Source organism: Xiphophorus hellerii, chromosome 12, assembly GCF_003331165.1.
Source record: "Xiphophorus hellerii strain 12219 chromosome 12, Xiphophorus_hellerii-4.1, whole genome shotgun sequence".
Lineage (NCBI taxonomy): Eukaryota > Metazoa > Chordata > Actinopteri > Cyprinodontiformes > Poeciliidae > Xiphophorus > Xiphophorus hellerii.
This window is the reverse complement of record NC_045683.1, coordinates 15,036,624-15,062,636: the sequence shown is the minus strand read 5'-3', so window position 1 is coordinate 15,062,636 and position 26,013 is coordinate 15,036,624. Positions and strand designations below refer to the sequence as shown.

The window sequence follows — 26,013 nt, the reverse complement described above, 5'->3', positions numbered from 1 at the left end:
CAAAATACTCCTTAAAAACTTTTTCTACTTGGGTAAAATTACAAAAACGCTTCCGGAGTATTTACTGGTATTGATGGAAACTATACTGTCAAAGTTTCAGACGTTATTGAGGGTTTTTAAAAAAAAAAAAGAAAAAAGAAAGGCACTCACGGTGAATTACTACTGAACCTGAGCTGTGAGCATTAAAACCAATGTGAAAAAATTTCTGTCATCGGCTCTGACAGAATCCAAATGGTTCTGGCTACGTCTGCATGTCAAAGAGTGAAACATGAGTTGCATGAGTGGGGAAATGTGGCATTGTTCAAAGTCTTTTGAAAACAGCTGTTTTCATTCAACAAAGGTCTGTATAAGTCTGATACCCTTTGTGTTCATACCGTAAATGCCTATTTGTGCCAGGTCATCCATGAAAGACTTTTTTAGGAACATTCTTACCCTCATACACTTCATTTACTTACAAATCACAAAATGATTTAGTGCTATTCTAACATTTAAATCATATTTCATCTGTTGAAATGAACCTTTGTTGAATCATACTATATTCTCTAATATGCTGAAACTAATTCAGTCAACAGCAGTTAGGACTAGATTCAAACATCAGTGGTAATGTGTGTACATTTGCAAAATAAATATAGCTTATAAATAACTTTTCACAACTTGCGATAAAGAGTAAAAATTGTTTCCATAAATTCAAAGGCTAAGTAAACCGAACTGTAACTGAAGACACACAAACGTCAGCTGCCTTGCATTTCTTTCAGAGCAACCCCCTCTGGACTCGTTCTCAGGGAGCTCCGTGTCCTTCAGCTCTGAAAATGAACCAACACTCCGACTGTGAAGACATTAGTCCACAGATACAGATACTTGTTTGGCCTTTTCTGTTTGACTCTTGTTTCCCGCTGGTTTGCCAACGATGCACTGATACTATGGCCATGTTTCTTAAATGGTGTTAAGTAAATGGGGTGAGAATACATTACTTTGACAATGTATTAGTATATGCCATAAAGGCTCGACCAAAAGCAGAATAATGCTAAGCTTAAAATACATTGCTGACTGACAGAGCACACCCTATATTTCACATAGCCTCACTAAGACTGCGTCACCTTTATCCATGCAAGTTTCCATGGACACACGATTCTGTAAATAGTCTACCTAGTACTCAGTTTATCTGTGGACAGCCTTTGCTTGCACAAGTTGTGGGATGAAAATATATCTGGCACATGAGGTATGAAGGGGAAGACTGGGGTATCAAGTAGGGATTATATATATGACTCTGTCACCCCAGTGAGCTGTTGCCTCAATTACAAAGCATCTATAACAGGAAAACAGCAGCATGGAAATATGTTGCCGTCATATACCAGAGTAGAAGAGGTATTTAAGTCAGAGTCTAATGTTATCACAAAGGCTTTCCCTTGCTTTTGAGAATTTGTATCAAATGTATATTTTTTTTAAGTAAAAAACTCAGTTTTCCACAGTGATATTCTCATGACCTTCGGTGTCAATTTAAGTATTGAGTTTCATAAATATTTCCTGATTAAAGGCTACACTACACAAAAGTCAATTGAGTTTGAAATTTTACTACATCAGAAACTTTACCCAAGAAATCCGTCCTTTGGAGAGCATTGGGATGTTTTTGGATCACGCTGATTACTGTTTTCATTTTGGTCTGACCTGCCAGTTTTAATTCTGATAACTTCAGGGTTTTTCTCCTCCGTTATTTCTAGAGAAAAATATAGAAGCAATCATCTTACTTCAATGCTTTTTAGAAGCCCAAATGTTTAAGAACATACATTTAATTTATTTAGCTTTTAATCAGATTGTTTATGTTTTTTGTTATATTTGTCAAAGACTCACCAACTTTGTGTGAAAAATATTAAATCTCATGAATTGTCTGAAAACATAAAACAAATACAGTGTTACCTATTCTCCCTCCTCTCAAGTCATGCCAGTATGACTACACTGCATTTCTTGCTGTCTTTTTCTTTTTAATCTGCCAATTCTCTTCGTACTCAAATCACACCCATAAACATTGTTGCTTGGCCTGTGCCTCAACACACCACCAGCTTTTTAAATGGACAAGGTTAAAAAAAGGTTCAGGATGTCCAGACCCTTTGAACAGAGAGCTGTTTCAAGTACTGTCTCACTGTTAGGTGGGGCAAGAATGTGCATGGTGAGAATGTTAATGTGCAAAGGTTGAGTGCATCAGTATCAGCTGTGAAACAAACATCATGGTTGAAGAAAAATGATAATAAATTATTATTTTTTTAATAACAGGAATAATTTTGGGCTTGATTGCAACTTATGTAGAGAGTTGAGCACAAAACAAAAAAAAATATCAAGGTTATAAGTTAAATATAAGTTAAATAGCACATTGGAGGCATATTTAAATAAAAGTATGCATTTTAAGATGTAAATGCTGCTGGTATGTGGTGAATGATCTCTCAAGGAGCAATTCACTATTTTCCCAAATGACCCAATCAGGTATCCAAATAATTTATTACAAACATTTTTCATGCTGTATATGTTCATGCGAAGTTCTTCCTTTTCATTAAACTTTTTTTTTTAGAAAGCTAAGCACAGGAAATAGTAGACTACGATAAATTAAGCCTTTAAAGAATCGCCCCGCTGTTTATTTGACAGATTCTTTCCTGGGAGTGAATGTACAAAAGCCGGTCAAAGTGCGTTCACACAAAAACACACATACAGTGAGGTGGTGTGCTGGGTGTGGTGACAGTGAATTCAGCCGTGAGAGGTTGGTCCAGGAAATTTTACTGGATGAGTGCAATAACACAGACTACAAGGAACAGTATATTCCCTCCATAGCATCTGGCCTGGAAATATGTTTAACGAATGCAAACTCACACAAAGACCCACAGTATGTCTAACCAAGTTCGTTTGACCATTCCTTTTTCTTGCTTCCTATTCTGTAATATTCTATCTGGATAATTTTTCATTTTGGAAGTTTTCTTCATTCACATTTTTATCTGGTTTAGATCCAGTATTTTTTTTTAATTTATTTTCTTGATTTTAAATCTTGAATAACAACTCATAATATAATGTATCATGTATTGGACTGAATGAAATAGAGCAATCTTTAGTGATGACTGACATATTACTAATTATTGGCATATGAAGTTCAATTGGTGAATTTATACATACTGTAACTTTTAAATGGAAAAAACAAACTTTAGCACACTAAAGCAATTAAATATAAACAATGGCAATATGGTTTATGTTAAGACTTACTTTCATGTGTCAAATTGGTTTTTAAATCAACCCTCAAGCTCATCAAAAATGGTTTTCAGATCTCATACTAAAGGAGTATGGGTACAAGGTTGGTTTTTTTTTTTCAAGCTGTTAACAATTTGTCAGAGTACAAGTGGGTTTTTGTGATGTGCACATTTCTTATCTGTCTACCTTCCACTATTATCTTGGCAGAAGCCATTGCAGGCGTTTCACTGAGAATGACATCACATGGACGTCTAACAGAATCCCTGACACTGACCAGACAGAGGAAAAAATCTATGTTTAAACTGCACCAGCTTCCCTCCAATAACATTACTCATTTAAATAGGCGTGAGAAAAAGCAGCGATTCAGTATTGAACTATCACAGCTACAATGCTTTGGTTTCTAAATTCAAAGGATCATCAAACCCTTGTTTTTAATTTTTATCAGTTATTAGGGTGTAAGACTACATAGAGCTCACAAGATGAAAAGATAGATGATGGAGAGTTCAGGAATGTTTAGTAATATTTTAGGGAAAACCAAAAATCCAGTTTTCTGTTTTCACAAAAAGCATGAAGGTTTCATATATTCACTGGCCATCTTATCACTTAACCCTTTTTAGGAATGGGTTGAAGTCCACCTTATCTCTAGAACTGCCCTAAGTAATTGAAGCATGTAAATTTAACAAGGTGATAGTAACATTGCTTTAATAATTTTGCTCCACATTGACATCATAGAATCAAACAGTTGCATCAGATTTGTCTGCTGCACATTGTAGTGTGAATCTCCACAACCCCCATTAGAGAACAGCGAACTCATTGTGTTGTTCAAGAAAACCAGTTTGAGATTACATAAACTGGGTGACATCGTGCATTAGCCTGCTGGAAGTAGAATGCTGCAGTTTAAATCAATAACTACCAGAGCAAACAACATTTCCCCAATCCTCCAGTGTCCAGTTTTGTTGAGATTGCTTTAATTGTGGCTTCAACTTCAGAATCTTAGTTGACTATAGTGGTTCACATTTTTGTTAAAATGGACCAAACCATTTTTTTGATTTTCATCATACCTAGTTTAGCATGAGGATATCATGTGAGAAAAATAACCTTTCCTATGAGACATTTGAATACAGCACTGAATTTAAATATTTGACTCAGGGATGTTTTTGTAACTCAGTTATTCAGTCATTGACTTGATTTGATTGATTTTATTTAACACACTCATTGTCCACTATGGTATTATTTGATAAATTACACAGATATGTGGCCTACATGCCCTGACCTGATCTGTTGTTTACATGTGTCTGCACATGTCTGATAACCTCAGTTGTAGATAAACCAATGACGTTGTAACATGGCTTGTAGAATTTATAGGTTAATTACACGAAGTTAATGAGGTGACAGAAAATGCCACAACTTTGCTTTGTAAGGTAACATAGCAACAAATTGGCACATTTCACTGTCTAACAAAAACACTCAGCAGTGAACTGGTACCCAGAGGAGTCTTAAACACAAATCATGACAGGAAGCAGACACATTAAGCTAAAACCTGCCAAGGCAGGAGAAAGAAGGTAATGTTTCCAGCAGCTTGCTAGTCAGCACTAGAACACAAAACTCCAACACAGCAGGAGTCAGGAGAAGGGCGGAAAGGGAACTAACAACATTTCAGCCAGAAAAGGCAATATGTATGTGTATGAATGTGCAAACTTGGAGGTGTAAAATAGACTAAACTTCTGCTTATCCACAGTTCACTGGGTTTCTGCTGTGGAGGTCAAAAATCAGTTAAACTGTAAATGTAGACAAAAAGGGTTTTTTGCTATATACGCTACTGTGCAGGGTTTTAAGCTTCTACTGCTATAATTAATCCTTGACCTAACCTCTTTTAAGAAACCCACATTTTTCCAGCTCTGTAGGATTTAAAGCATAACCGAATAAACTAATGAATCCATTTCTGGCCGTTCAGGCAGTCAGTCTAAACAAAATATGTCTGTACTCTGCATTAAAACAATCAGAATGCTACCTGACAAGCACGATGAATGTCTCAGTAAAAATTATCCACTTTAAGGAGCAGAGAGATTTCTTGAATGCGGGATCATCTAAGTCAAACTGTCAGCCGTACTTAACATGTCTCCTAAATTACATTGCTTGAATTACACAAAACAGATGACACCTTAAATTTAAGGCTACAGATGAAGGATTGTTACCAGAAATTTGGATTCTGCACAGAACAAGCACTCTTTGCGTCTTTGGCAAATCAAGTACATAATGAGATGGCACGAGAAAAACAGAAGAGTTCAGGGGGCCAAATCAAATCACCCACATATTCTGAAATGAAAGTCAGCCAAACAGATGAATAATAAGATGTCCAAAGCCTGTTTATTATGAATCTAAGAGGATGACACATTATGTTATTTACTACTTTACTTTTCCTTCTATGTCTGGCAATTTGCTGTAATTTTTAAAACAGCAAAAACAGAAATTACAAACTGCATAAATCAAAGGAAAGAAAGAGAGGCGAAATGGACTGGACTCCAGCTGGGGTTACTTCTCAGTACAAAGTACAGCGCACATCAAGATGATAAACAACTGGGAAAGAAGTGTGATCCATAGTAAGCATCTGGTCTGAGGTCTTCTGAAGAAGTTACATATCAATAAGAGTTAGCAACTCTTAGACATGCTCCCACATACATGCAAAATTTTGTGACATTATTTTTACCATGAATATTTAGGAGTCGTAGCAGTATTGCTTTTGATTCAGAATCAATCACTGTCTGACACATTCCCTGCTTCATTGCTTTGTCTGCATTTGACTCTAACTCATTTGAAATGTTCCCTGATGCTTCCAGGCTTTACATGTCAGTAAAATTGAGAGTACTGAGACAACGATTTTAAAATAAAAAATTATACAGTTTTTGGGGAAAATGACAGTTCATATTACAGTAACAATGCTGTAATGTGAACAGCATTGTTCAACCCTAACACTGAGGCTGCCTTTGGGAATAAAATCACTTTTACAAGACTGGGTAGGGTATTAGTAAACAATATTTCTCTCAACTCCCTCCTACTGACTAATCTGAATGTCAATCTTTAGTCTGAATTTAAAGTCAAGCTTTAACCTTTGCCATCACTACTTTTGCCTTATGTGGCTATTTTGTAATAATTCCCAAACATTCCTAACATTCTCACTCTTCGGTAAGTTTTTCGGTAAGTCCTGCACAGTCCAAGTAGATAACTGAAATTCCTGAAGTTAAACGTTAGGCCCATGAGCGAAGATGGCAAATCATGTCTGGGAAAACAATTATGCACTGTGTCTCAAAATGTTTTAATGTAAATTTATTATAGAGTCATTATGTTGATTTGAAACAAGTCTGCAGAAAATGCGATGTATAGTTTCAATGTGTGCTGTCCTCCTAAACTAACTTAATGCACATACTCATCATTTATAATAAGAAGTATAGCTTCTTATTTTTCTGTTAAATCAGAGCAGATGGGGCGTGCCGTGGTGGCGTAGGGGATAGCGCGACCCATGTTTGGAGGTCTTGAGTTCTCGACGCGGCCGTTGCGGGTTCGATTCCCGGACCCGGTGACATTTGCCGCATGTCTTCCCCCTTTCCTGTCAGCCTACTTTCATATAAGGGACACTAGAGCCCACAAAAGACCCCCTGGAGGGGCAAAAAAAAATCAGAGCAGATGACTCTAGAAACTGCTGGGGATCATTCAACAATCCTTGCAAGGATGAAGATGAGTGTTTTTGGCCGAGTGTAAGATGTACTTGGCAAAGAGAGGAAAGAAAAAAATCCAAAGACTGATGATATTAACACAATGTTCTTGGCTTCATAATACCTATGGACTACCTTCTCTGACTATAGTGTTACTTGGATTTGTATTTTATTTGGCAAGAAGTGACTGACCTGAAAAGGATATGCAGAAACAGGTGTATGAAGCTGTGCTTTCTATTCTCCTGGCATTAAGATATCAGTGGTGGATTCAGTGGGCCCCGACAAAGACGACAGCAACCGGGTTTAGATGATCTTTGGCAACTTCCAAACACCAGTGACAGACAGAGACAGGTGGGCCCAGTGTAGCACTCTTGGCTTTGGAGCATCTTTGGCAACTATCACAACCAAATAACTGACAATGGCAGCTGCACAGAGGGGTCCTATAAGTACAGAAGATTTGCATAGAGCTGCAGATTTTAGCAGCTATAGATGTTATACAACTTAACAGTGAGTGGAACATAAATATGCTTAACTATATTTTTACAGAGATTAATGTATCTTTTTTACCCTACAAACAGCAATACTAAAACATAGTATATATACATAAAGGCATACTATGTTAGTTTTTTTTTTCAATAATGTTTGCCAACAGGTACAATATAAATGCAAATGTGCAAATATTTATTCTTCTGAGAGTTATTTCAATCTGCTGCTTGTGTACTTGCAGCTCATTTTGAAGTAAGCAAAGTGGGTCCAGTTTCAATGAGGGTTTAAAAATAGGCTATATGTCATTTTATTAAAGTATCAGTGTTACCTACAACCAGGTAACCAAATTACTCCTTCCATAAATCAAACAACCAGTTATGTAACTTATGCTTTCTCATGTTTCTTATGAGAAACTACATTTTAGATGCACAAAAAGTCTCTATAAAAAAATCTGAAAAACAGTGGTACCGAGACTGATGCAAATATCTCTAGTGGCATACTGAGGTTGCCTTTGGGAATAAAATTTTGACCAAAATGTTGGTCTTTACTTCAAACCGATGCTCCTCAACCAGGAAGTGTAATGCCTAAACTGTTTGGTTCTGTATTCTGTATTTAGACAGTTAAACTTTGAAGTACTGTTATACATCATTATATAATACACAAGCCAGAAACATAAACTCCCACATAAACAAACTGAAATCATATACCTCAACTCTGTAAACCTCCCTCGCCCTACCCCTCGTCTGTCGCTACTTCCACTGCAGAACTTAAAATAACTCTGCAGCTGCTTTGGTTTGAGCAGTTTATCAGTCAGTACCAAATGTTCAGTTTCTCTATTACCCTTTTCTATGACTGATAAGTATTTGTAATACAAAACTTATGAAGCTGAGGTGAGCTTGACAGCAGATGACACTTCCTGTGAAACACTTCCATACATTTAAGCAAGATATCTATTTTATGCTTTTGTTATTTTAGTGATGATGAATAAAAAAATTTCTGGTACCAGTAAGGAACCAGCTGCCATAGGATGCTTCATGTGTCAATACATACCTGACTTTAGGACAATTTGTAGCTCTTTTCAACCAGATCTAATCTACTTATATTTCAAAGCTATGAAGTGACATTATGCAAACAAACATTATTTATCTGGAAGAGACTGCTCAGAGTTGTTTTGGTTCAAACAGGCATCATGATCATTCATATTTCATAACTATGGACTTCCCCAAATGAGAATCAGAGCCATAATCAATTGGGCCGTAACATATACTGATCAGAAATACAAATACAATCAAATAAAATTATACATGAAAGTCAATAATTTGTACTATCACAAGAATGAACTGATTCGTACTGGATGTACAGTACAGACCAAAAGTTTGGACACACCTTTTAATTCAATGAGTTTCCTTTATTTTCATGACTATTGACATTGAAGATTCACACTGAAGGCATCAAAACTATGAATAACACATGTGGAAATATGCACTAAACAAAAAAGTGTAAAACAACTGAAAATACCCCTTATATTCTAGTTTCTTCAAAGTAGCAACCTTTTGCAGTGATTACTGCTTTGCACACACTCTGCATTTTCTCGATGAGCTTCAAGAGGTAGTCACCTGAAATGGTTTTCACTTCATAGGTGAGCCCTGTCAGGTTAATAAGTGGGATTTCTTGCCTTATAAATAGTCATGAAAATAAAGAAAACCCATTGAATTAGAAAGGTGTGTCCAAACTTTTGGTCTGTACTGTACATTGAATAAATGTATTGCTTACCAGTACAAAATGGATGAATATTGGGATTAAATGATAAAGGTTGGCAACAAAATGTGAGAGTGATTTGGCAATCAGCATAACTTGATTGTGGTAATTGAAAACCCCTTTCACAAAACACTCCATAATGGGAGTGAGAGAACTTTTTGCCATTTCTGTGTGTTGTGAGAAAATGTCGATGCAATGAGGGTGGTCAGAGTCCAACTCTCTCCCCACCCTCCACTGGTACAGCCTAGTCTTGCCAAGTAAGGTGGTCACACCCCAGAATCAGCTGTGTTGCAAAGATACAAGCAAATCTTATCACAGCTGCCCTGGGGCATTTCAAACCCTGACCTCCTTGGCCACCGTTGCCCCAAATACAATTACAATTTTGAAAAGAATGGCTGAGATACTTCCAGACTTTAGTTTGTATATGCAGTGTTAATGTCAGTGCCAAATACACCTCCTGCACTGCAGACCTAACTTCCTAGAAACTCACAGCTGTTTGGGATATTGCCAAGTTCTACTGATGGATGACTGGACAGGGGCAGATCAGGGACAGGTCTCTTTACAGGTTTTGAATGAACATGTTGTGTGCATGTAAACTTAGACTTCACAACTTCAAACCTAATGCCAAAGAAAAGGCTTGCCAAAAACAGCAATTACACTGTGTGGTTCCTTTGCAATAGTCACAACACTCCAAAATTATAAAAGAGAAATGGACCCAGAAGAATAAAACAAAAGGTTTCGCCCTTCTGTGTGTGTGTAGTTTCCTGTTCAATAATCACACATATCATCCATACCAATGAGACTAATCTTACTCCATGCTATGGTTCTCTATCATACAAAAAATCTTGGTATTCACTTTTTGTACAAGCTATCACCCTGAACCTCATGGCTGTGCCATTGCTATCAAACAAGAATCAAAACACCTACACAGAGAGACTTGTTAAAACGTCACAGGCTTCAGAAAAACTTCACCACAGGGAATAAAGCATTCAGCCAGGCACTAATGGCTGAAACACATTACAGCAAAATACAAAGGTGGTTTTGTTGAGGAATAGAATAATTGGAAGTGAACAGTTTAATGCTTTGGTGTACATCTAAATGGAATAATTGTAACAGTAATGAGGGCTATTTAGATAGTGAAAGTTTGTGATTCCCCAAAGGAGACCAACTCAGAATAAACCCATCAGCAGTGAGGAAAAGGTTTTTCTGTTTTTGCAATTCCTGACATTTTCCAAGCACCAACTTCATTCCTTTCAGCAAATGCTTCCTGCCTCCTTTAATGGTAACATGATTTTTCCCGGTGCCCCTTGAGTTTATATATAATCTGATTCATACATAATGTATCAGTGATGTGCGGTGTGACTGGTGAGGCACAGACTCCACCAGGGTCAAATGTCCAAATCCAATATAAAAACAAGATTTTAATTTAAGCTATAACTAATTAAGCCTTCTAACATAACATCTAATATAACAGCAAGAAAGACCTCTGTTTTCTGTTAAACTTTAAAATCGTGTATGATCTTACCTTTATTCTATATGACGTCCATACACCTATCCTTCTTCACATATCTGTCATTCTGTTTAAAAAGAAACAATCTTGCTTCTCATTTTCAAAGATCTGGTAGCCAGAGAGTGGTCTTGAACATTTTCTGTATTTTTTTCCCCCCCGACTGTTTTCATTCATTTTAATTCGTAGAAGAAGAGAACCTGGCGCTCGTTGTGTTTATGGAGCTCAGTACTGCCCCCTATCACGATGCTTTATCTCTCAGCCGGAGCATTTTCTACTCCCCAAATTCAATCTACCCGTCCGGCTGCAACACATCATAGCTTTCATTTTTCTTGGCCCTCTGCACAACATTGTTTTGTTATTGATTTAAGGTTCAATAATTGCTTGGATGGAAGTCTGAAACTATTTTAGTTTCAGCAATAATTTAATCCAAATAAATGTAAATCTTTTTACTTGAGGAATAATATAGTAAATATTTTTTATTTACTATATTATTCCAGATCACCCACAGTAATCTGCAACTTATTATTAATCTTAATTACAGTATTTGTAGCAGCTGACGTGTAATAAAATCATGCTAAAAACAGATATTTATATCCTCTGTAGAAAAATACACACAACCACCTTTTCTCATCGCCTACAATAAATCAGAATAAAACCTTGTTTATGTCAGTTATAAGCAAGTTTATATTTAGCATTTAGCTATTAGAAAATAATTTCTAATAGCTAAATACTACAAGAATGAATAAAATACTTTTTTAGATAATTTCTTTCTAACTTTCTTTGCCAAACAAGTTGGAAGTCTGAAGGGAAAGGAACTGTATGGCTTGGGTCAGACATTCTAGATATTGTACACATCTCTAATAATCACAGCAAATTTAATATTATGATACATTTCATATTTCTTTTCCAGTTTTTTGCTTGATGGAGGTAGTCAGTTTCGAAGATTATTTGCCCCACTTTACATTGTTTTTCATTAGTAAGTACACGTTATACTCATTAACGTATACAGTTAAATTGTTCCTTGAAAAGGTCATTTTACTTTGGTGCTTTTTTATATCTTGTCCTGGTATCCATCAGTTCTCTAATTAACCCTTTATATAGAAAAGAAATAAGCTATCTATTTTAAAGACATTCAGGAGACACATTCATCATTAACTTTTCTCTCTGTCTGTTCACTGTTATCATTCCATTTGCTATGTGACCCACTGACAAACCCAATCAAAATGTGCTGGTGGAAAGGAGAAGGAAAAAGAGAACAGAGTGACTCCCATAAAAACTAAAAGAGACAATGGGATGAGGAGGTTTGTTCCACTGTTTAAACTCAATAAATCCCAGATGTTGACCCCGGTGTGACACTGTCTGAATACACACAATGTCCATCAAAGTACAAATGAGAGCCAAACAACAAACTAAATAAAAACCCACAAACTGATACACTTGTAAATTAAGTGTAAATCAGATCTTTAAAAATATATTAGTCACTTTGACTTCATAGAGTTAAAATAATGAATAAAAAGCATTGTAATCTTTATGATTGTGGTTCTAATACCTCTAATTGTAAGTTTAGCCAGTAAACTGTTTCATCTATATCTCCAGAATAAGAAATTCTATATGCTTATGTAAAATTGTCAAACATGTTTTTACTGTAAGCCAAGGTCAGAGAACATATTTTGTTTAACTCGTCTTACATTGGGTTAGACTTATTTGGGAGTCTGGCTAAAAAATTATTTTTAGAGTGAAACACGACACAAGCTATTTAAGTTTTGAACTCATGCAACCACTCTATCTGAAATATTGTTTCCTACGTGCAAGAATAAATGGTGCCTCACTGTGAAAACATTTTAGTTTTTATTTGAGTAACATCCAAATGGTTTACAAATATAGTTTTATTAAGCAATCTCCTTTACAGCCCATCTGTTGTTATACTGAGATTAAACTACTCAAAAGTACATTTTATTTTCTAATACGTTACTTTTGAAGATAATTGTCACTGGATTTACTTTTCAGAAATTTTGGGAGCAAAAAATCATATCATTTTATATTGCTTTCACAATAATGCACTACTTTTGTGCAATAACAATAAAATTCATTTAAACTTGTGGTAGTAATGTGAAAAAATAATGCTAAATTTTCACATGTACATTCCCCATGTTTCTCATAAGACAATATATCCATCATCATGAGTTTAAAAACAGCTAGCCATCAAAACAGAAAATCTCACATCGAAAAGTAATGGTAATTGGTAATTTTGAATTTCATCTAAGTTTTCTTTCATTGAACAAAGAAATTCAATGAGTTTCATTGAATTTCATGAAAAATCTTTCATTCACAATGACTAACTCCAAAAGAAAGCCCCATACTGACACTGGTTTATAAAAGGCAAAGCTATGTTTACTGCACCAGACATTTTTTGCCATTAGGCCGAATGTAAACATCTTCATTTTGTCATCGTTTGGATGCAGATTAGAAGACATGCTCAGCCAGGCTGAAATGTGGAGGAGGTGAATGAAATAGGAAACTCAGAGGAGGGACACCAAAATGAGAATTTCAGACAATAAAAGACACACAAAAAAGGAAACTGAGTAGTTCATAAGATTTTTCTACTCTACAATAATTTATGTTATACTTTTAATGGGCTAGTTACTTTAATGCTCTTCATTCTTTTATGAAGGGAATGTGTTGCAGCCTTTGAACATCTCACAGTGTTTAAGTAAAAACACACATCTACATTTGCTGCCAGAGAACTAGACAATTGAAACCACATGAGATTCCTAGATGAAGCCCCATACACACACACTCTTTAGCAGAAATGCTTGTGATAAATCATAGACACAGTGGAGGATTCCAGTTTAGAATTAGACCTTCAGGAAAAGTTGGTCATCCACGTGTTAGATTCTATTCTTGTTGTTTTAGTTATTTTTCTTTCCATCAGGGAATGAATAGTTTGGACAGAACGAAATGGTGTCAATGTGTGTGAAAACTAGCAATAACTCACTACTGCAACAACAGTGATTTACTGCCTGGATGGGGATGCTTGGAGTTTAACAGGAAGGTATTTAAATTTGTTACAGAAATCTTTGACTTTAAAAGTGTTCTTGTTCAACCTGTGTATTTCGTGGGGACAAAGACAATCTGTCATTTTTGTGCATAACTGCAGCAATATAAATTGTTTTTTATCATAAAAACTAACAAGCATGAGGTCATTGCTTACTTCTGCAGAGTGAGACTAAGGTTCCCGGTGCAGTTCTTGATTTTGTTTTGGGCCTCAAGGTGGTTCATGCCCTCTGTGGAAACACCATCGATGGAGAGAACCGTGTCTCCAACTGCAACACCACCTTTAGCTGCTTTCCCACCATCCGTCAGCTGTGGAAACACAGAATCCTCAAGTTACATTTTACACATCTTTTTCATCATTTTCGAGTAATGTGGCCATTGCTGTTGTCACCTGTAAATCTGATCAATTTGTTTTTGACATTAAGGGGAATCTAAAAATCCATGATGCATATTTATAATCAGCATTAAAGTAAACAATGGAAATAATAATTAAGGTTGGGTTTTTCAACAAAAAACTTACTGTTTGTGTTTCACAATGAGGGCGTGTGCGTGTAGATGCGTGCGTGTGTGGCCTGATAGATGATACATTGCAAGGACCTTTTTCCTTTCCTAACATACACTGTAGGGGACCAACTGCTCCTTGTGGGGCCCAAAACCTGGGTCTGGTAAGAAGTGCTGTTCTGGGGTCAGGGATTAGGTTTAGGACTTTGTGAATTGAGTTTAGGTTAGGTTTATGTTAGGATCTTGGGTTGTTGTGAGGTTTGTTTATTGTTCTGTATTCTTAGTATTCTGTAGTTTCTTATTTCGATGAGACTAGCCTTGTTTCTGTTTTGCTTTAGTTCAGTCCTTATTTAGTGATTCTAGTTGTGTTTAGTTATTCTTTTTTACTCTTACTACCCCTGTTGTGTACTCTCCCTCACCCCTGTGGCATTTTTTCTCTCTCTATCCCCTCACACCTGCAACCTGTTTCTAATTAACCATTTGTTCCTTGTTCAAGTAATTAAGCTCTCAAGTATATATACAACTCTTTCTCAGACTCTTCTTGCTGGTTCCTCCTGTTAATTCTTGTTAGATTCTATTTTCCTTTTCATGTGCCTAATGCTTTTGTTGGTTCTTTATGTTTAGTTGGTTCTTTATGTTTTGTTTTGCACCTGTGTGCCCATGTTGTTGTTTTTTTCCCCGTAAGTCTGTGTTCATATTTTTTTATTAAATCTTCAAAGCTACTCACCTGTCTCAGCCTCTCTGCATCTGGGTTCTCATTATGGCTGTGCATGTACTGGTAATGGATAGGTTTAGGGTAAAGGTCAGCGTTAGGCTGTAGAAGTGAGTGAAAAATTAATGGAACTCAATGCAAAGTCTTTGTGAAGATAGAAAAACATCCTGTATTTGTGTGTGGGAAGTGAGAAGTAAGTGTTTCAAGCTAATTCAGGATGTCTGTAACTGCAACTGAAGCACCAGCAATTAAACATCTGTGTTTTATAATGTGCCTGCTTGTATAAGAAAATGCCTGAGGCAACAGACAGCCTGAACTTTTACTTACTCTACAGATGAAGCTAAGTAATTAATCACTCATAAAATGCCATTATGTCAACATTTTTGGAAGAAACAATGTGGGGAAACAAAAGTTGATGGCTGTCAGGTTTACAGGCTTAATAAAGTATAAATAAACCTCTAATATGTCGCAGTCAATGCTTTCATTACATTCAAAATATTTAGACAGACTTTAATTAGTGCAATGATACCTTGGAGCTAATTTAAAACTATTCAAATGGAAGTACCACTGTTGTCATTTAATAATTTATTTTCTTCTGAGCATTGGTCGGGTTAGATCCATACTTACAGATGAGTTAAAAAAAAATTATAGCTGTGTTGAAAAACCATACCATCATCAAGAAAATCGATTGTTCTTGTTAGTGGTGATGGACTGCAATCAAAAAGGCAAAATTTAAGTGCATCTATAGAGTTAAATACAGTGGTTGCTCCGATTTTGGGTCTTTTGTATTAATTAATCATGTTAGAGAAACAGTTTAAGTCACTTCCCAAGAGACAGAATTTGAAGTTGCAGCCCTAACCATTCTTGGTCACACAGTTTCCTTATATGTGTCCAAATGTGAGTGAATGAATGTTTTTCTTTCAACTCCACAACAAAGGATCCACATGTGCTGCTATTGTGAACACACTTGTAAAAATCAACTTTGGTCTAATGGTGCCTATGAAGTCTTAATGTTTAACTTTGTGTTCCTAAAAGAAAACATTATCCGTGGTAATGCACTCAAGGGACGTAGAGTGCATTAACCTGTATCATTGTCTGTACTATACACAGAAACATTCTTACACACAAACACATAAATCCACACTCACACACATAGAGAAGTAAAGACAGACAGGCATGGCCAATAAAACAAGCCGGATTAGTGTAAAGGCTCTGCAGCCCCCAAGCCTTTTATAGTCACATTAGCCCAACACACGCAACATCACTCACCACCACTCTTAGATTCATAGAGCTGAAAGAACCAAGTAACGAGGGTGCAGACATAACATTGATTAAATTTGTTTGTATTAAGAACAGTGAGACAGAAGGGAATAAAAAAGAATGCCACTGGGTACATGTGTGGGCTTTTAATTCAGGACATTTGACCTGTTTCCAGGGGTGTGTTTTGACTAACCACCTCAGGATTATTATGAACCAAGTCACAAAAGGTCCAGTTCAAAGTTTTCCCCTCATAGTGCTCTACCTATGACTAGTACACACAAATGCTCGTTCTATTTTAAGCATTAGTGCTTCACTTTTTTTTATTAAAATAAGCTAAAAAAGAGAATTCCAGTCACCGATGGCGGAGAGGAGGCCAGAGAAAGGAATGAGACATAAGAGGTACTTTGGCTTAAGGAAGCAATATCATGAAATAAAAGTGGTTAGTTTGTAATGCACAGACTTGATATTTACGTTATAAGTTTAATGGTACCAGCAGTCCGTTTTGTTGATTGAATGATTGTTTCCAAATTGAAACATTTGATTTTAATTAGGTTGATAGAAAGGTTTCAAAGATAAAAGTAGTTTCAATTTTAATGTCAAACACAGTTCAAGCAAACTATTATAAAAATCAAAAGCAGAAATTTGTATAATCTCAGTCTGTTTGTATAGGTTTGGAGTCTCAGCTTTCCCACTGTGTTTGATTTAAGCCTCTTGGCTTAGACAACGAATAGCAGTATGCACACATATACAGTGGAATCAATAAAAAGAAAGAGTAACTTTCTTTCACTCTGGTGAAAGAAAGTTTTTAATGGGGCAAAATTTCTACCAACTGTTCCTAATGGATGGATGGATGGATTCCTACCATTATGTTGATCCTGAAAACTTCATTACTGTTGTTGTCATTTATTGTTCAGGTAAATATGAATACTCAACCATCTTAAAGGTGAAGTTCTGATCAATAAAATAAATTTTTATGCTATCCAGGAATTCATAAGTCAAAGAAATTATCCTCTTGGACAATGCTGTTTTTATCATAATTACATCTAGGGAGGGACATTTTCTTAAAAAAAAAAAAACACAAGCCTCTTACCAGCTTCCTGAACTCATCTTGGAGAGATCTGTGGTACAATTAGTCTCTCTGGGTTAAGAGGTTTATGTTTATAATTCTGCTGTTTCTTGGCTAAATCCCAGCAAGCTGTGCTTTTAAGTGATGAATGGTTTGGCCTCTTTCTGAGGGCTGATTAATATAGTGACGCACTCCAAAAAATGTTTTCCTGTCAACAAAAGAACACAAAATTTATGGTCATAATCAATTTATTGGTCAGCTTTCTGAGCAACGACTACTTTTTAGGGCTGACCTGTAAAGTTTGTAGATAAGTCAAAAACATCTCCTATTTTAAACATCAGGATATTCTAATTTTGGGCAAAAGATCATATTTGGTCTGAAAAATATTTAATTTATTGCAGTCAGTTCAAATATTTAGACTCCAAACAGCCTATTTGGAGTCTGGTTTGAAAGATAAACTTGCTAAAATGCTTACAGCGACATTAGATTTTTAAGATGTATGATTTTTTTTTTTTTAGCACAAACTTTTCCAAAAGGCTCCAATGTTGTTTGGTTTATAGGCAGAGTGATGGGTCTTAGTGCCATGAGCAATCCCTGGTTTCAAAATACACTAAGAAACAAAGAAGACAAGCAGACTTTCTGTCTCACAACTGTTATAGCTACACTATTTTATTTCCTAGCAAAAGAAAAAAGCTAAATATTTATAGATGGAGAGGCCCAGAGAGATTAAAAAGACAAAGTAGGGGAAATACAGAGGTGAGTGAGATGGATGCAAGAGGAAAAGAGACGCGGCAGAAAAAAATTAAGTAAAAGATTAAAGAGGTGCAGGACACTGAAGCAGAGCAGACAAAATGTCATCCCACATGAATGTATCTATCAATAACATGTTAACAGCTAGGCAATATTTCCCTCACAATTTATCATCCCAAGTAACAAAATGTTCATTTTCAGCTTTCATTGTTTAGTTGAACCCTCAAGCTGGCAAAAAAAAAAAAAAAATCACATTTCAGTTTCATGTTCTTTAAAAGAATAATTGTAAAATGAGATCTAATTAACTTCTTTACCAAATAAATGTTTTGATGTTAAAGATGTTTATTCAGTCTCTGCTACACTATGGCTGTGATTAATGAGCAAACGCAAAGTTCTCAAATGAAATAACTAGAGCATATGGAATAAAGCAGTACAAATCAAGCAATTTACTAGGGAGTAAAAAACACTCTGCAGATGTGCCGATTGTGTAAAAGAAGGTAAATTCTGGTCAGAATCAGTTTGACACTGAACAGCAGCTTAGAGAGAAATATATGCAACTGTAAATACTATAGGCACACAGTGTGTGTGCATATGTGCACACATATTAATGAAATGTTTGAAAAGACAGAATGTTTGAAACTCCAATCAAATTTGGTTAGACAATGTTTTTCTAACATTCTTGGAAATACATATAAATATATTTCAGATCAATTACAGAAATTCAAGTAGCATAAATAAATAACATAAAACAGCAAGACATTTTAAATATTTGTATATAATGTCATTTTAAAGAATCAAACTTATAATGAGGAATAAATTAGGGCACTACCATAATTCTATCCATTTATAATGACTACAGTCACACACAGGGATATTACATCACTTACCATAGTGACAACATTGTTACTCTGTGATTGTTGGTGTGTAAAGTTGGTTTAAAAATCAGACGTTTAGTTTGGTGTGGTCCTTACTGCTGTAGTGAGAGTGAATACCATTGTCTCTAAAGTGTTGTGGGAACTCAATGCAGCCAATGGCTAAAATATGCTCAGTCCTACATTGAAGAAAATGAGGTGATGTGGTCTGCAGTTTTTTTTTTTGTTTGTTTCTTTTTTGTGGCAGAAGCATTTATAGTTTTGCATGGATGATAATGTAAGAACAGCAGCTGGAGCAATAAATCTCATTTTGATGATCACTTGATTTCACTTTTATGGCAGTAATTAAAAGGCATGAAATTGCATTTAGTTGACATAAAATAAGGAGAAAAGTTACTAATATAAAACGAAACCATTTTCTTTTGCTTCCATTCTTGTGAGTCCTTGGAATCCACTGTTAGGAACAAACATGATGAGGCCAGGCAGCCATCCTGGGAGGAAGGCTGAGAAGACATAACGGGATTAACAGCTTCTGTGGAAAATCCATTATAGCACCATTTAACAATAGGTTATACTGTCCTCTACACTGTGAATTTACTAGCGAGTGTTATAACTCCGTTGCATTGTTCTTGCCAGGGTTGTAAAGGTTCTCTGGCCTGAGAGGATTCTATTCATTAAATTGAAATCGCAGACTTTAAAAACATGTGTCACTAGAGTTAAAAATGGCTACTTGTAATATGATATTCAGTGTTGTCTTTCATTCGTTGGTGACTTGAAAATGAATGCTGTGAGACATTCAAAAAAGACAAAAATATGTGTCATTAAAAAAACATAAAAGGTGACCATAATGACACCAACTTAATAAAAAAATATTATCTTAACATTTTTTCATTGCTATAAGATAGACTTAGACTTTGTGTTTTTTAAAAAACCAAGTGTATAAATCTGAATAACTTTGGTCAGGATTCCTGTAGCCAAGAATTTGCTGCAGGACTTTCTGGGATTGCAAGGAAAGATTTCTAGACGGTCAATAAATAAAAATGCAGAATTGAAATTGGAGGTTGACTATTGTCAGGGACTTCAATACCATCATCAGAAAATGCCAGACTGGGATGGTGATCCAATTCAACAATACCATTGAGGATCATAAGGACGGCTGAAAAATGAACCCCAGATTTGATTGTCCATGATTTATGTAGTGTCACTTTAACACACATATGAAAATGTTGACAGGTCGATTTGCAATAAAAAAAGATTAATGAAGTTGTTTGTTTGTATAAAGTTTAAAATTAAAAGAAGGAAGACTGATATTAGAAGAAGGACTATGGAAGAACAGTCTGATATGAACCCATCACATCTCTGGGAAATCAGGAAGCGTCTGTCCTCTGGTTCGGGAACTCCTTTCTTCCATGGAAGTGTTTTTTATAGATAAAACTTTGCCATCCTCACCACACAAAGGTACAATATACTTTGGTTTTGTTTAAATTAAACATTCTTCATTTATAATATTCAAACATAGACCACCAAATGACCAAACTTCACATTTACAGATATTCAAAGAAAATAGCAGGAAAACTATGTATTTTATTTCAAATGACATTTATAATATTTTGCCTTATACACATTTTGATTAGTTTCAATATACCAGAAAATATACCAAAGCAAATATATAGTCTCAGCTGAAGATGCTGGTGCAGTTGAACAGCCAGTCTTGTTAGACAGAGTGATCATAAAAAACGTACTATTCTTAGAAGTCTAATGCATCTTCTCCCATGGGTTATTTTCCTTTAAAACTATTTTTGCAGAGGAAAGTGCAAATGGGCTTCCATTAGAGAGATTTATATATTGATTCACTTTTTCATCCATTTAACTTTAAATAATGCTACACTCACTCTTCTGCATGGGAAACGATCCCTTTAAAAAGAAAACATTTGACACAAATGGATTTCCACTAAATTGTTCAAAGGCGGTTTGCCAGATAGTCTTATCCAAAGGTGATTGTAGTGAGATATAATTAGGTGGCCTGTTTTCCTTTTGAACCAAAAACACATACATTACAAAATTTACTTTGACATGAGGTAAGGAAAATCCTCATAATATAGCATCAAAACAAGGCTCTTTGTTCCTTTCAAAGTCAGAAACAACCAATCAAAGCATGGAGGAGTATCTCAGTGCTGTCAATTACGATTTGCTCAATGTAAGCAGCACATTTTAGCTCAAGATTGGCAGTTTGTACCAAAAACAGGGGGGACAGTGAGAGAAGCCTGCCCCTCCTCCTGGTTCTCATTGGTTGTTTCTGACTGAGCTGTATGTTTTTGTAGATGGCAGTAATACCACTGGGAGGAGGTACTGGAGTTCGACTTTTTTATCCACAGCTTATCTGTCTCATAGTCTACTGTCACAACACCTTGACGGTTTTAGCAAACATGTAAAAAACATAATATTTTTTAAAAGGTTGTATACTGCAGATTTAAACAGCTATTAATTGTGGCGCGATACCCTTTGTTCTTTCTGAAATCCTCTTTGAATATGAGGACAGGCATTACTATTGTCTTTAATGTTACTGTTTGGGGAACACACTGGAACCTATCATATAACTATGCTTCCTCTCTTCTTCTCTGTTTCTGGAGAACTTCAACAGGGGAAACTCTTAACATGTTTTACTGTAATCTAACCATGAAGCACAAGTAATTTTACCAAATTAAGTTGTTAAAAATAAAAAGATGAATAGAAAAGTGAGGTCAATTTACTTCAAAACTAGAGTCACTTATGGTTGCAGCCATTAGACCCACTGATGCAATGTGTTTACACTACATGCACATCTTGCACTAGGAACAAAATGCATACTTTGCTCATATATTATGTGTGGGCATTAGTAACAGCAGCTGTTGGTGTAAATGTGGTTTGGCAGTAGTTCTGCATACACTAATAACCCGTACTCTGTGGTCTTTGCTTAGAACCAACACTATGGTTAGACTGGCAGAGCTCTAATGTGCATTTTAAATTGAGTGTGCACGTTTGCATGGCTGTATGTGGCCATGGACACTGGGTTTTCACCATCATTAGCTGGATTTAATAAGATGGAGATGATTAGAGCTGATTTGACTCTTGTGCAAGAGTCAAATCTTGCACAAGATTTGACTTGTGTATTTTTCAAATACTGAAAAAATAACATTTTCAGTATTTGACTGAAAATGTTATTTGTGAGGAATGAGTCATGTGCAGCATGAAGTTTGAATTATAAAGTTAAAGTGAAAAGATACCTAAAATACAGACACAAGCAGAGACAAAACAGGACATTATGGTAAAGAAAGAAAAAGAGATTGTTATATATGATCTTTAGAGAGACATTTTAATTTTGAGTCAAACTGTCATCAGCTTCTGAGGCTAAGAGTCTACAGCCATAAGCAAAGAAGAAGGATAAAAACACTTCCAGCTGCAGGCACTTAAATTGAACACATCACTATAAACCAAAGTTCTTCAAAGAAATGAGTAATGGCGTTAATGAGAATGTTAGTTTGACTCGTACTGGATAAAGTATACACTGTTTGGCAGGTGCTTTAGGGTCTTGGATGATTAATATTACAACCAATAAGTGATTTAATTGCTTAAACTGCACATTTTTCATGCCTTTACAGACACAAATGTGACCTTTCTCTTCACATTCTTAAGCACATAGAAAAAGACATACAAAACGTTAATCTTTTTATTTTATTATGATAGCAGCATTTTCTCAGTAAACGAAGCTGTTTAGTGAGCTTTGGAGAACTTTTATTTATTCCTCTCTTTTTAGTTGCTGTGAATAGTTAATTACTACTCTGACTGTAAATATTAACAATGTTAGATGAGTACCTATTCTTGTAAATTTTCAGTTTTTAAGGAAAGTGGCTTTTTTACAGTCTCTATTTTATCATAATTTAATAATTTTTACAAATTGTATCTGTATCTATATGCTTTGCATGTGTCTCTCACTTTGATACTGATATATTTATTACAAACAAATCATAAAGTCTTCTGACATGTACCTCTCAGTCTCCTGGTTTTGCAATTAATAAGAGAATTTCTGATTAAAACAAGCCAGTTCTTGATAAATAATGTAAATTGTATTGACATTACACTTTCTAAAAGCAATGGCAGTTTTTTTTTCAAAGAAATAACAGATTGCTGCACAGATAAAACCATCAATATATTTGTGATAAGCCAAATCATACAGTCTATGAACCTCGAAATACACATTAAAGCTGAACACATTAATAAACTGTTACAATGTAGTCTCAGTTCGACTAAGAGCAGACTGCTGACAGGTACAGTTTACTTACTGCCAACTTGCATGGGAGTGAGAATTCTCTTGGACCCATAAAAAAAAATGCTTTTATATGAAAAGAACATACTTTTAAATACTATTTATATAACAGTTATAGACTCAAATGATTCTTGTTTTTAGGAAGTATATTTAGTGGTTTTTTTCATGGGGTGATTTTTTGTTTTCTTTCTATTTATTCTGTTTTGGTAGTTTGCTCTGTGTTTTCCAGAAAATGTCTTTCATAATCTTGTCTCCATGTTTGGACTCCAGCCTTCAGGCACACACTTACAGTCACAAAGAAACACACAACTTGGATAAAAATTCACATGGCTTTGGTTAGAGGGAAAAGTATCCCATCCAAACTAATAAGACAAACATGGCAACCCAAAATGGCCCCGAAGGAGATTGGCACAGGATCTGGCAAACCATTCGTTATCAGATTTGTGGAACCAGAAATGTGTGCACTATAGTGTAGGCAACTTTCTTAGTGACTGTGTGTATTGGTGTCAGAATTGCTGTGGCTGTTGGGAAGTTCCAAGCATAACAAAACAGAAGCTTTGCTAATATCAAAAAAGGGATTATCTTCTTTCTGGATCTCATTGCAGCTACAGTGACGAGGGAAGCAGATCTGGGAGTGTGGTGTGTGAAAGATCATCAGTCAGAGAAAGGCTACACTACTAAGACATAAAACCAAGGGACCATCAAGTTACTTCTTCAAGCACCAGGAGTCAAGCCAAGACTTTTGTGCCAAAACTTTGATTCCTACACTTTCGATAGACACTTGAAGTGAAGGGGAATGAAAAGAAAACTAAAATGAGTTTCCTGTGAGGTCAATAGATGACAGATGGCAGATGGTTCAGCTAAGCCATCACCGGTGTGGTTTGGATAAATTGGGCAATAAGCCTCAAGACTAAGGTAAAGGTAAGGGAAAGGTGCAGAAGTTGAAGGACAGAAATCAGTTTCCACCAACTCCACAAGATTGCTGGCAGGTCACTTCACTACTACCCTGAGGTGAATGGTTTCACATGCATGTGCGGGACTAAACTTTAAGAATGCAATGCTTTTTACCTTTGCAATTTGATGGCATTGCATATTAACACAATCTTGAAGCATGACATAAGATTGCAGTGCAGACTGTTTTGTCACCTGCTCACGTCTTTTTGAGCGTCTTCCCTTTTGAATTCAATTGTGTTTGTGTTTGTTACTTACCCTGGAGATGGTGAGGGGCATGTTAAAGTCCTTCCCTCCTTGTAGCCTGAAACCCCAAGGGGCCGGCCCCAACAGAGTGACGCTGTAGTTCCCGCTCATGGTCTCTTTAATTAGTATTGATCACAAGAAAAGATGCTGGTAGCAGGAAAAACAATACACAAAAGATCAAATAATTACCCCTTGATTTTTAAAGGTCTGCTAAGTTGCTTCAAGACTGCATTTGAGATATGACAGAAAAAAATTGTTTTTGGTACAGTACAGAAACAAAAGAAGTGAGATGAAAAATTCAATGGATAAAAATGTCAAGGGAAGAATGTAATATTGAGATTTAATTTCACATCTTTTTATCTAAAATAGATTAAAGTTTATTTTCTAACATTTTTATGTTTTTATTGAACTAGTCACTTTTTCTGCAGAAGGTTGCTAAGTTGTTTATGTAAGACATGTCCAGTTGTCCTAAAAAAGATCTTTATATGCTAAACATTTATACATCTGTATTTTATTACTATTTGGTGTCATTATAGCGCAAACTTAAGGAACTAACCTCTTCAATGGGAATTCCAGAGGTCAACAACTCCAGTCAGGCACTAAAGATGGTGTAATTTCCAGTTTCCCCTGCACTCCTCCCTTTTTTAGCAATCCCACCGTGTGTGAGAAAGCCACAGAGGGATGCAATGCTCTTTTATACTATAGTTAATGACAGTGGGAGGGGAAAGGTGGAGGAGGGGAGAGAAAGGAGGTAGGGTGGGGAGATGAAGAATGGGCAGAGATTGGGAGGGGAGAAAAGAGGAGGAGATTCAGTAAGGGGAGGAGAAATGAAGGAGATAATAATGAAGGGTGAGATTAAGGTATAAAAAGCAACGCACTGAGGGGGCAACACAGGGGGGGAAACATGGATTATAGAAAAGAGTGTGGGAGCGTGATATGCAGAGAAAATGACAAGAGGAGGGAGGGGAGACACAGGAGGGGGAAGTTGGGAGCAAAGAGGGGACGGTTTATCTTTCATCTGGATATTTTGGGAACATGGAGTCATTGCTACGGGCCGCTTCCTTTAAGGTGAAACGAGCCGTAATGAGATCAAGACCAAAGAACACACCCCAGAGGCTTCAATGAAAAGGTTTCCCTGAGCTTGATGAAGTCATATAAACAAAAGATTTTCTCATTCCTGTTACAAATTTGTTTCACTGCTCCAGCGCAGTCGTTCCAACAATAACGCAAAGGGTAGCAAGTTGTTAATCGGAGCTCTTTATTTAAGCAGGTCTGTTTTAATTCTAGTATACATCCTTCATGGGAATACAGAGTATTTTCTCAGCTTTCCTGTCTGTAAAGGCTAAAGAAACACAATTATACAATCAAGAAATTAAATTACATAAACCCCAGCATGTTCCCTTGTGCATTTTGGCTTATGCACAATCTGGCGTCAATTGCAAATTTTCCCTTTATTTGTTTATCTGTTCCTCATTATTTTTCTCCTGACAATTAGCGGTTCTTCTCCCTTTGTGCTGGATTTTCTTCGCTTTATCTTTTTAGGCCAGACAGATCAATATTGACTTTGTAGCTATACCCTCATAACACTGGCTTAATTAGATACTTATGT

The 26,013-nt window shown here is 35.9% G+C and overlaps 1 protein-coding gene across 6 annotated transcripts in view; it reads right to left on the bottom strand.

Moving 5' to 3' along the window:
- Positions 1–25,092, bottom strand: part of pdlim5a (PDZ and LIM domain 5a) — a 53,163-nt gene extending 28,071 nt beyond the window's left edge. For 5 of the 6 annotated variants that reach the window (XM_032579043.1, XM_032579044.1, XM_032579046.1 and 2 more), the window contains exons 1-3: positions 24,961–25,092; positions 24,417–24,551; positions 13,901–14,052 (exon numbers count right to left, since the gene is read on the bottom strand). In XM_032579043.1, the coding sequence (XP_032434934.1) occupies positions 13,901–14,052; positions 24,417–24,515 (251 nt within the window). In that variant the 5' untranslated portion in view covers positions 24,516–24,551; positions 24,961–25,092. Of the gene's footprint in view, positions 1–13,900; positions 14,053–17,306; positions 17,488–24,416; positions 24,552–24,960 lie in introns of those variants that run through there. The other variant, XM_032579045.1, reaches the window with a different exon arrangement.
- Between the last annotated feature and the right edge of the window lie 921 nt (positions 25,093–26,013).